General features: G+C 37.1%; 1 protein-coding gene across 1 annotated transcript in view; it reads left to right on the forward strand.

The window, feature by feature from the left end:
• The window catches only part of MAP3K5 (mitogen-activated protein kinase kinase kinase 5), a 104,490-nt gene that overhangs the window by 43,931 nt on the left and 48,235 nt on the right, over positions 1-12,324 (forward strand). Inside the window, exons 4-8 of the mRNA XM_027690150.1 lie at positions 1,057-1,250; positions 1,515-1,683; positions 2,649-2,755; positions 6,337-6,507; positions 10,500-10,612. Of these exons, the coding sequence (XP_027545951.1) occupies positions 1,057-1,250; positions 1,515-1,683; positions 2,649-2,755; positions 6,337-6,507; positions 10,500-10,612 (754 nt within the window). The remainder of the gene's footprint in view (positions 1-1,056; positions 1,251-1,514; positions 1,684-2,648; positions 2,756-6,336; positions 6,508-10,499; positions 10,613-12,324) is intronic.

Raw genomic sequence — 12,324 nt, forward strand, 5'->3', positions numbered from 1 at the left:
ATGGATGGAGGTCAGCTAGGCAGGGGGGTCTCTGAACTGATGTCCCTGTTGCTATGTTGACTTCTGGGAGAACAGAAGCAGCTGACCAGGAAGTCATTAACCTTGGAAGTAATTTAGGGGTACCAAAATGATAGGTCTCAAGAATTGCTTCCTTAAGGCTTTTGTTGTTGGGCTGCTGGCCACTTCAGTAGTGGAGTCTGAGCTTTGAGAGCCAAATGGAGGAACTCCTCCCTCCTCTTGATTTTGATGGTGTTCTGTCTCATAGTTAAGACTCTTTAAACCACAGATATTAAGCAAGTTTTTCTGTGCATAAATGTGTACTCAAACACATGCCACAGACACCAGACATCTTGTCTTCCTCTTTTTTGGAAGATAAATTTTATTTTTTTTTTGCGAAGTATCTCTTATACATTGATATTTAGAAATCAATACAGTTTAGTAAGGCTAAGATGTTCTAAAAGTGATTATTCTGAAATATGTATGGTTCTAAGTCCCACTGGCCAGAAAGATTTGCTATATTACAGGGAATTTAATTTTTTTTTAATGCTAAGCTATTTGAGTAGTTTTGCAGTTCCTATGAGGATTGGTTTTCTCTATGTTTTTCCTCTTGTGAGGCAACTAGCTTGTGTTATTGTTTTCAGCACCTGTAAGCCTGACTGTACTGCTCTCCTCTGAACATCTGTCATCTTGAAAAGTGTGTACATCAGCTTCACTCGAGTCCACCAGCCTTTTTGGGGTGACTAGGGTGTGCCCTCAGAATTGTTTCACTATTGAGCCAATGACTATTTTAAGGTCACCTTGATACTTCTAAAAATACTGATTTTACAGGAAGCAGTTCAGAAATCTGAAAGAATACATTTCAGATGTATGTTGTATTTGAGGTGAAAACTGAATGTATGGAATCCTAGGCTTCATGGCTAAAAACTTGGTTTTACTGAAGTAAGGTCTTTCTTTGACTTTAACAGGTGAAATTTTGCAGGTAGTATATGCAGTTGTTTCATACTTTGGCTTGTCAAACCATAACTGCCCTAAATATTGCACCTGGTTTCCCTACAGATGTGCACTGGGAACTACATATTTGTTCCTTATATGATAACTCCACACAACAAGGTGTACTGCTGTGATAGTAGTTTTATGAAGGGACTAACGGAACTGATGCAGCCTGGTTTTGAGTCGCTGCTTGGGCCTATATGCTTACCTCTGGTGGATCGATTTATTCAGCTCTTGAAGGTGGCACAGGCCAGTTCAAGGTGAGTTGCCTTTTTTGTACGTCTGTGTAAAATTCATATATTCCTGCTGGCAAGATAAATGTCAGGCTCTTGCTGTGGTGATGCAATATTTTGCCTTTTATTCAGACAAACTGACAATTAATAGTTTAGCTTGACCAAATCTCTCCATTGACACTGTTCTGTCAATACATGTTCTGCATTCATCTTGTGGGAGAGCTGTGGGGCCAGAAAAACAAGTGCAAGGGACCTGTCCAAAATTGCTGATGTGAAGTTGTTTCTCTCCAGCCAGTATTTCCGGGAATCCATTCTGAACGACATCAGGAAGGCCCGTACACTTTACACAGGCAAAGAGCTTGCAGCAGAGCTGGCAAGGATTCGACAGCGAGTGGATAATGTTGAAGTCTTGTCTGCTGACATTGTAATAAACTTGCTGCTGTCCTACAGAGACATCCAGGTGCGAGTTCTGTGCACTAAGATAATCTAAAAGAGTAGTAAATTAAATTATGGTCTCACTGAAATTGTTAGTGTATTTTGCACAGAATTGTTAACAAACTCTACGAATAAAGCACACTTGTAAAAATCTTTTACAATATCTTCACAGATGTTTTTTACTCTTTTTTTTGTGTAGTTTCACTGTTCTTTGCCTTTATCTAGCAGAAAAATGTTGTTTTATAACAGTGTACCTAAAAAGTACATGACATAAAATAACTTCTCCATCTCAGCATTACTGTGATGAATGGCCTGTAGCGTGTCCTAGTTAAAGGCTATGGTAGCATTCTGCAATTGATAGGTAAATGTATTCTTTGTCACCATGCTTGTGACATTTCTTATGGAAACATAAATTGTTCCATATGCATTTCAACTTTTGGAATGAGGCTAGTAATTGTTTATTTTGTTATACATAATTTCAACTGTTTTTCCTTAAACATTTTGAAGTGGTTTGGTTTTTATTTTTGGTTTTCTTTGTTTTTTGAATATGTCAGTGAGTAAGCCACTGTAAAATCTGTGGTATTCAAAGAGTCTTTTGTTTTTGTGGGTCATGCCTACTTCTGAGTTTTGGGATGCCTTAATTCGCATGCAGTTAGCTTTGTAATGTACACACAATATGAACGCTAATATGTGTTCAGCTCCTGAAAATAACTTTTATCGTGAAACAGATGTATGGCAATTTCCACAGGTCCATGTTGCAGCAGCACAGGAGACCAAATTGTGTTTCCCTGCTCAATACTGTGATTATTGACATTTCTGCTGAGTGCTAGGCTGTTACCAGTTTCAGACTGAAGAAACTGAAATCCATAAAACTTACGATGAACTGAATATACTTCTTAGTATGAAATAATAGCTGCTTAGGTCAAAGAGTTTGTATAGGCATACCTCAGTACAGCCACTTAAAACTTAATTTTTCCCTTCTTTTGGAAGGATTACGATTCTATTGTGAAACTGGTGAAAACTTTAGAAAAACTGCCTACTTTTGACTTGGCTTCCCACCACCATGTGAGGTTGCATTATGCATTTGCGCTAAACAGGTAAGAAGTACCCTTCCTTCTGCTATTGAGCAGTAAATTAGAACTGCAGACTTCGTAAGGGGTGGGTGATCATGTGAAGTTCCCTACTGGAATCCTTATATGCAGTCCTACAGTTTTGACTGAAGCATCTTTGGGGACTTTGACCTTTCTGTTAAATCTAAGTTGCTTTTTCTCTCCTACTATCAAATTTCATTCCTTTTTTCTTTAGCATGTTTGGTTTGTCTTCTCTTTCCATAGGTTTGCATTATTTTTTGTTTCAGTACCTGAATTGGAGCAAATAATGCCTAGCAGTATTCCCCTCTGTAAAATACACTTTTAACATTGCAGTATGAGTGAGAGTGCTGCAGCATTTGTGCTAGCAAAGACGTAATCTTATTCAAGTCTGAGTTCTGGTAATGTCAGGACACAGGAGCAGGCTGTTCATCAAATGTCCATCAGAAGATCTTATTGTATTATAATAATGAATGAATTTTTGTGTTCTCCGATAACACGGACTAAATGTGATACGTGGAGGAACACACACTACTTCCTTGGATTAAATGAAAGCCAAGCCTAGATTTTCTTTCTAGGGTAATGGCATTTAGGTGAGAGACTAAAAGGGGAGTTTTTTTCAAAGGAAATTACAGATGTTCTCTGCTTCCTTGCTGTTATCACAATGAACATTTTAATGTTGACTTTTAAAGGAGTAGACCAGGTGTCAGTAGGCATTGAAATTCTCAACTACAGAAAATGTCTACAGATAATTCTGCTTTTCACAGGTTTGAATTTTGTAATTCAGGTTCACCGAGGAACTGCATATCATGCCAAAGTGATGTCAAAACATGTCACAAGTAATTAGCTGAAAAACTAAACCTAGTTTTGAAAGAAAAAAACAAACAACCCCTGCAAAAAAATTAAAAGCAGTTGTCTGGCGTTGTTTATTCTGTCTGAATAAAATGTCCAGATCCTTTCTTGTGCCTTTATACCAGGTATATGAAGATATAAATATTGCGCCTTTTTTGTTTCTGCTTTGCCATAAATATGTGAAGTTTTGCAGATTAAATAATCCAGCACGTATTTGCCACTTCTACAAAGCCTTCACAAAGGTCACTAGGTGTTCCTTGGGATTTTAACAAGTTATTTAGACCTCAAGTTCACAGTTTTCTGAAACAAAGTCACCTCTGAAAAGACGACTTGACTAGTTCACTGAGGCACTAAAAAACCTGCAAAACTGCAGTATAATCTTTTCAGGCAGATCCTAATACTTCACTGATTCTGTTGGGATTTCTTGCAGACTGGAAAGTTTGGTTTTATAGGTGTGAGTCTAAGATGTAGCCTTTGAGGTTATCTGACAAAAGGTCTACACATACATTTCTGCTGAAGTACCTTTGTTATCTAAGTGAAACATTTTTCCCAGCAATTTGAATCAAAATCAAAAGGACAATTCATTACCTATATTATCAAAAATGCTTTACTTCTTGCTTTCAAATTGATACTTAAGTACCTCCGGAGAAGGTCAGATGAGATTTTCCTCTTCCTCTCTTCTCCACGTTGAACATTAAACTGGAATCCATGACCGTTATGAAAATGTTCATGCTTTGGTGCACCAAGAAGGAATTACTTGGGTTAATTGTAACTTTCTCCTTACTGAGAAGATAGAGGATGTTTTGTGAGCTAAGGCAGGCCTGGAATAGTCTGCACTTCTGAATCTTTCCTGTGAAAGAAGCTGTGTGTCTTGCTTCTAATCCAGGTCACTAGTACGGAAGGATGGAACGACTTAATTAGTCAGGATTAGTCTGACCTAAATTAAGAAAGTGTGAGGGCACTGATGATGGAAAAGTAAACAGAAAGAAAAGTAGGGACCTCTGTCTCTGGAGACCAGCTAAGTGTAAATGGCCCAAGTTACAAAACACTTTTGCCTTGCTAGTTTTATTCTCATTAAGTTCAGCTAGACTATTGGTTTGATCTGGATTAGTGATAGTCAATACAAGACTTGGAAGTGTTATCCACCTGAAACTCTATTCTGCAAATGTCCTTCCATAATCAGAGTCAGCCAAAAAAATATAAAGAAGCTGCAGACTTACCCTTGTTGCTTTACCTGAGTGGTGAATATGAGGAAACAAAAGGAAGTAAACCTTCAACAACTGGGTTGGCAGGTGAACTAAAATAACACAGACCTCCATGAGACTGTTAATTGCTCAGACAGGAGCACTTAATTTCTCTCCCTGGGACCTGGAATTGGAAGCATGTTTCCATCTTAAATGAGAACACCAGTCTTGCTGTGCAACTCTAGAAGTACTCGAAGACACCACTGCAGCTAATTTGTTAGAATTTAAATGAGTGGTCTGGAGGTCAGGAAGAGACTTCAATGGGTTTCATTTATGTTTTTCATAAGGCTGAGGCATCAGTAGAGGTTGACCCACACACTCTGGGGTTTTTTTGCTTAGAAAAACAGTTTTATACTGCCTACTCTGTTTTTATAATTATTTTTATTATGATGCAAGTACTTATTTGTCCTCTGCTAGCCATTCTGCTTGATTTAAACCTTTTCTTCCATGTCACTCCTTTCTAGAGCTACATACATGAGCTCAGAGATCATGAGCTCAGGTATCACTTAGAGTACATGTGCTCTGATCTGTCAGGTTTGATACTGACACTGCCGTTGCAGGTGCATCATAACTTTTATAAGTTCCTGTAGAGGGGAAAGAAAAAAATCAGTTACTGAACCTCAGATCAAGTAGGATCTCCTCTAGGATGGCTTTTCTTTCTGAGGTAGCCCTCTCTTGTAAGCTTCTTCAGTCCAAAGCTAGCAAAACAGATATAAAACCACTTTTACATATTCCTCCCAATTCAAATTGTAGCCACTAAAATAAAACAGGCAATTTCACCAAAACCATATAATACTCTCTCCAAACCCCTGAAGCATCATTTTTGCTGAGAAGGGAGTAATTTGCTTGTTCAAAACACAAATATATTAAAATTCTAAACTTTTGATACTGAATGATTTATCAAAACTATGACTCACTAGGAAATGTCTAATGCTTGCAATTATGTGGTTTTCTTGTCTGAAGTATTTCTTTTAATATTGCCTTATTGGCTTTACTTCCTAACCTTCCCTATCATGGGAATTCAGTCTGGTTTGTGTTTTTTGGACTTCTTGCTTCACATCCAAAATGTATATAAAAAATAATATCACAAACGCAAGATTGAATCTTTTTTTCCTTTAAAGCATGGATTACAATAAAAGAAGTATTAGATGTGAAAGTGAGGTTCGTTCATACTTTCTGTTTTAGAAGAAAACACGTGATCTTTCTAAGAATTGCTCTTTAGGCTCTTGTTGCTGTTTTCAGTGCTTTGCTCTATCTAATGCTTCCTGAGAGAGAGAAAATGTATTTGGGGACTTTTATAAAGGTGTCTCATGATATTAAGAAAGGAGAAAAAAAAGGAAGAGGAGTTAAGTATGTATATATAACATAGTCCATTGTGTCTAGAAGCACATTTTACATGGATGAAGTCATACATCAATGTTCAAATACAGTAAAGGAGAAGTATTTCTTGTTAACTTTACTGGGTTTCTTAATCAAAATTTTCATTTTTAATAGGCGAAATCTGCCTGGAGACAGACAGAAGGCTCTAGAAATTATGATTCCCCTGGTAGAACAGGAAGACCAAGTAGCTTCAGATATGTATTGTCTGGTTGGTCGAATTTACATGGACATGTTTTTGGAATCTGGATTCATAGATATAGAAAGCAGGGACAAAGGAACATTCTGGTAAGTACTGTTTTCCTGGTCTATGTCCTTTTGTTAGCTTGGGGAAAATATTCCTCAAAAAAGAATATATTTAAACTGGATTTCATTCCAAATATTTGGTCCGTAAGGAATAGACTGAATCTTCTAAACTTCTTTGCTTATTTGTTAAGAATGAGAGATTTATGTTGTTCACAGATCTCATTCTGCAAAGTTCTTGAAATGCCTCACAGACTTGGAAATTCAAGTATCTCGTCAGAGTGTATTTTCTTCATTTTTTCCCAAATGCAAAGTCTCCTATTTACTGTATTATTCTTAGGAGTTTGGGCCAGACAATAATCACCCAGCATGACACGAGAATATTCTGAGTTGGAAGGGACCCACAAGGATCATTGAGTCTGACTCCCCTGGCCCATACAGGAGATTGAACCCGTGACCTTGGCATTATTAGAACCATGTTTTACAAATGAGTTAATCTCAGGGTCAGTCAGTCATGCATCGATTGGCTTATCTGCAATCTGATAGATATTAGCTGACTAGGCTTGGTTTAACTCTGCGCTGACGCTAAGCACATACCATTCTGTCTTTTCTTTTTTCCATGCTCACAAGGAATATGACTGTTTCAAACTCATGCTGACAAAAGTTGTATCACCCCATCATCACCATATAGTATGTACATATTGCAGTGGACTACAATAACATTCATAGTCAAAGAAGCACACAGGGGAGTAGACAATAATAGGCAAATTTTTCATTTTAGAGACAAGAATAATGCTTTTTAATCCTTTTGAAATGCACTAAGATGCTGTTATGTGGAAGAGGTTAAAAAATGAAGGCACTGGATACCATCCTAGAGTTCTGTCAGGATGAGCTGCTTCTCTCCATTCAGATGAGGATACAGACAATGTGTTTATGTATCCTGCACATCACGTCTTAGCTCTCATCTTGTGCTCATCAGCTGCTGGTTAAAGTAAATGCTTAGAATGGAAAGCTTTCATCTCCCTTTGTCATATATCACTTGTTTTCAGTAAACTTCAGCTTAGAACTGTCTCTTGTAAAAGATAAGATATAATGGTTTATTATTTATGGCCTCAGAATGCAAGTACAGTTTATAATTTCTGGTCATGCTTTACAGTTTTGCAATTCTTACTGGATTTTTAAAAGATATTGAAGTAACAGGAATGCAGCATATTGTTGTCGTCCCTCCCTTTGTATTTTGAGTTAAAGAAAAGTTTCATTTCCTCTAAGGCAAAGCCCATAACAAACTTTCAGGGGTCTTTCTTAAAAATTTTATTTTGCTAATGTGATGAACAAATATAAAAAGAAAACTGTAGTTCTGTGTATAAATATTAGGCATTATTAAAGGCTAAATAAAAGAAATATTAATTACTTCTGCTATTGTACATCTTGCTTTTTCCTTGTTCATAGTGCTTCATGAACAGATAAACTTGGAGATTTTCAAACATAATTGAACTAAAAATGACTATATATAAAACAGTGGTAATTTCTTATTGTTGTTTTAACACACTTTGAATAGATGCATCATGGTAATCATAGATCTGATGATGGGAAGTGATTGCAGTCAGGCATTCCAGTTTAGGAAAGGATAGAGGCTGACAGCTCCTGCAACAGGGTAGGGTGCTGGCCAGCCAGCCCCTAAATAACCCCTGAAGTCTTCGGCAAGTAGGACAATACAGATCACTGTGTGTGCCTGCTGCCATAGAACAGTGTGATCTCTGTTGAGTGAAGTTGGAGTTGGGCTGGAAGCTATACTGGATGGTCCAGTTGCTTTTGGTTTGTGCTTTTTGCTGAATGTTGATTTAAATTTCTAGTGTGAGTCATCCAACAGGCTTGACATGGTTGAAAGGTTGACTCATAGCTCAGTGGAAAGCTCTTAGAAAGGAACAGACCTACCCTAGTGCTACAGCAGGCCACAACAGGAGATGGTATATGTAGGAACAATGCCTCCATGGTAGTGTTACTTTATGTTGAGATAGAGGTTATTATCTCAGTCTTAGAGAAATGAGGATGTAAGAGAAGTATAATGAATTGCAAAGATAATGAGAATTTGGCAGCAGAACCAAAGCACTGGTCTTGCAACAACTAGCGATGTCAAGGTACTTTAGTCTAGTCACAAAAAAAAGAAAAAGCAGTGTACTTTTCTGACAATTAAAAGCAGAATAGAAGACATCTTTCATATAAATATGAGAGAATAGATGAAAGATTAATTATTAACTGTCACTTTCTTGTTGGACACCGACAGCGTGAATCAGATTTACCAAAGCTACCAAGAATTTATTCATATCTTTTCACTGCTACCTCCCTAATTCAGTGTCTGCACTGCATCATTTTCCCAAATGTCAGCAACTGTAACATTTTTCCAAAAGTACAATTTTTCTTGTATTGGAAGAAAAATATTAATTTTCAAGACTTTTCTTCTCATGTCAATCTTTCCTCTCTCCTTATTGTATGAGGATTACGACATGAAAGATCCTAGGGCAAAAAAGGTAGTACAGTTCCCAATATCACTATGTACTATGTCTCCAAACAGATAATGCCAGTCAAGGGGCTTCTCTCAGGTGTATATACTTAGAATCCATGAGAGTGTTGTCCTGTTAGGTTGGCAGGGGTTTTTTTGGGGGGTTGGCTTTTTTGTTGTGGGTTGGTTGGGGCTTTTTTAAGTGAGCAAAAATACTTTTTATCTATTTTCTTCCTCATTTTGTTGTAACTCACAGTACAAGAGGATGGCAGATGTTGAAAGAATTTAGTCCTCTCTACTCATCTTGGTTTTTTTTAGAGGACTAGACTCTTGTCTAATGATTAAGTTCTTTGGAGGTGGGCAACTGAGGTATAAAAATTGTATATATGTAGCAGACTGAAGAGGAGCCTGTCTTACAGTTTTCGAAAGCAGAGCTTATGTTAAAGGATGCAAAGTCCTGAATCAGTCCTTGAGCAGAAAAAACAACAAACAAACAAATTAAAAATCAGCCAGATTTTTGGCCTACTAGGATTAAAATGCCTTAGCTTTGCTTACATGTCAAAGTGTGGTCTATAAGCCAGATCTTTAGGTTTTGCATAGATTATTTTTCTTTCCTTCCTTATATATTAATCTCACAACCTGCTTAATTTTTTTATGTATTTCATTTGTTTGTCTGTATTTTTCCCATCCTTTTGAAAGAAATTTTAAACTCCACTTGTTTGCCTCCTCACAGAGGCATGAAAATGTGTGTATATATATGCAACCAAAGATGTTCTTATACTGAAGAATAAGTTTAAAGCACTGTAGATCTGCTGTTGCTGTTGTCACAACTACTTGCATTGGTAGTACGAGGATAGTGTGTGCTGTTTGTGTGAAGCCCTTTCCACTTCTTTTAAGACAAGACTGAGGCTGGGGGAATACCAGTGCCATTTTTCTTGATTGCTCACTTCCTCTTGAGGAGAATGAAGTCAGGTATAGTGCTTTTTTTTGTGAATAGATTCATAAGGACAATGTCAATAAGACACCCAGTAAAGAATAAAATTTGGAGTAGCTGTAATCCTAGCTAAATGTGAGGTATGTTCTTATATCCCTTGCTTTTCTGCTTATGCATTTTGGTATGCCTGTGTGTCACTGTAGCAGATCCACAATAGAATCTAGGTTTCAAGCCAATGAAAATTCATATATTTAAGAATAAATTAATGAACTTATTAATAAATGTAAGTGAGAAACAGGTCTGTTACAAACTGATAGTATTATTTTATGTAAAGAAAATAAAGTAAGATATGTAACGTTACTGGGATGAACGAGTAGTGTCTGTGCTTGTTGCCTGAGGGGAAAGAAGTGGGAGGAGGATGTATAAATAACAGAATCCTAAAAATAACCACAAAGAATGTGTGGAAAACAGTAAAATATTTTTTCTTCCATGGATTCTTGCTGTGTAAACAGAAGATAAGCTCTTAAAGTACCTAAAACAGTAATGATGCCCATACTAGATTGCATTATCTAGAAAGTAAACTTGTATATTTGTTTTTTCTAGGTTCAAGAAGGCATTTGAGTCAGAGCCAACATTACCATCAGGAATTAATTATGCAGTACTTCTCCTGGCAGCTGGACATTGCTTCGATAGTTCTTTTGAGCTGCGGAAAGTTGGTAATTATAACTTGCAAATTCACCGTGAAATCACAGTCTAGCAAAAGTACACCACCCCCCACTGTTTTAGGGGAAAAATCTGATGGTTTTATATGAAAGCTTTGATAGAGAGCATGTGAATATTTAAGTTGGTCTCTTGCACCACTACTGATCCCACCTGATTGCAGGTGAGTGCTGTCATAAAGATCTGGATCCAATTTCAAGGCTTTGTAATGGCATAGTGTGTGTGTGAAACAGGAATACCCGAAGGAGGAATCCAATTCCAGCTAGCACTCTTTAAAACAAACAAAAAAACCCCACTGTAGAACTGTGGGGAACATGGACAAAAAGTCCATCCTAAGAATGAGGAAAATGCATTTGACTTGAGCTTGTTGTTGGGAGAAGAACGTTTCTCTTCTGATGCATTCTTTCTGAATGCCTGTGTTCATAGAATCATAGAATCACAGTGGTGTGCTTTGGGAGGGACCTTTTAAAGACCATCTAGTCCAACCCCCTGCTGTGGGCAAAGATGTCTTTCACTAGACCAGGTTGTTCATCCTCACCTTGGACACTTCCAACAATGGGGCATTCACTTCCCCGGGGAAACTAGTTCAATGTCTTGTCATGAAAAGTTTCTTATTTAGGAGGGAAGAATTAAGATGTCCATTTTGTTTGTGATTTTCTGGATTTGAGGAGAGTGAAAAAGTCAAGATTAGTCAGTGATACATTCAAGGAAGGTTTTGAAGAAAGCACTGAATATTGTAATATGCATTGCAGTTGGTATTCTTCTTCTCTGTGAATGTGTATAACTCTTGATTTACTGTAAAGTCTTTTTTATCTGTGTGTCTCCTGAGGAGGTTGTCAAGTGAAAAAGAAACAATGTTCTTTACTCCACGGAATGTATCTGTTATCAGCCACTGCTCTAGTTCAGAAATTTGGTGTGCCTTGTATGTCTGGAAGTAATTTTACAGATAGAGAAGTTTTTTTGAGTGTGAAGGTCAGAGTGAGATGATTACTTTCACATAAATAATGGAAATGAGATTTAAATTCTCAGTTGTGAGTGAAGGTATTAATTTGGATGTGTTAGGCTGCATAGAGTTGCCCCAGCTACTGTTTGCCATTCTGTGAGTGGGTGAGATTTTGCTTTTTGGTTCACGTAGAATATTTTCATATTCTACACTGAAACTGGAATTCTTGTGCCAGGGTAGGAGGTAAAAATATATGTTCTGCATTCTGCATAGCATTTGCAAATATTCACTTAGCTGGCCTACCTTTAAATGAGATAGTTTAATGGAACTGGGCTTTATTTTTTGTGTGGTTTAATTTGAATCCTTCCATTTTAAAGAAACTTCTCAATTGCATACAGGCTACAGCCAACTAGATTTGTACAAATTAATTGTACTGATGAAATCTAGGTGTTATTTGTAGGGATCAAATGTTTGGTGTCATCTTCTTGTGCATTTGTCCAGTGCTGTTTTCCCTATTGTCTGTATGGAGAACATGACAGAAATTAATGTTCTTTATTATATAAGGTTTTAGCCATAGGGGATGAATTATTTAGTGGAGATTTATCCTGTTCCTTTGGTGGTTTGTTTTTTTGTTTGCCTGTCTTATGTAAACATTGAATTGGTGTCTCCTGGAAACCCTTGATACAGCAACCCCTCCTGTTATTTACTAGTGTCTATCTTTGTTTTTTGTTATGGGAAATAATGTCAAAATATGTTAGGCTTCAG

This window comes from Neopelma chrysocephalum, unplaced genomic scaffold (genome assembly GCF_003984885.1).
Source record: "Neopelma chrysocephalum unplaced genomic scaffold, ASM398488v2 Primary Assembly neopelma1_23, whole genome shotgun sequence".
Classification (NCBI taxonomy): Eukaryota; Metazoa; Chordata; class Aves; order Passeriformes; family Pipridae; genus Neopelma; species Neopelma chrysocephalum.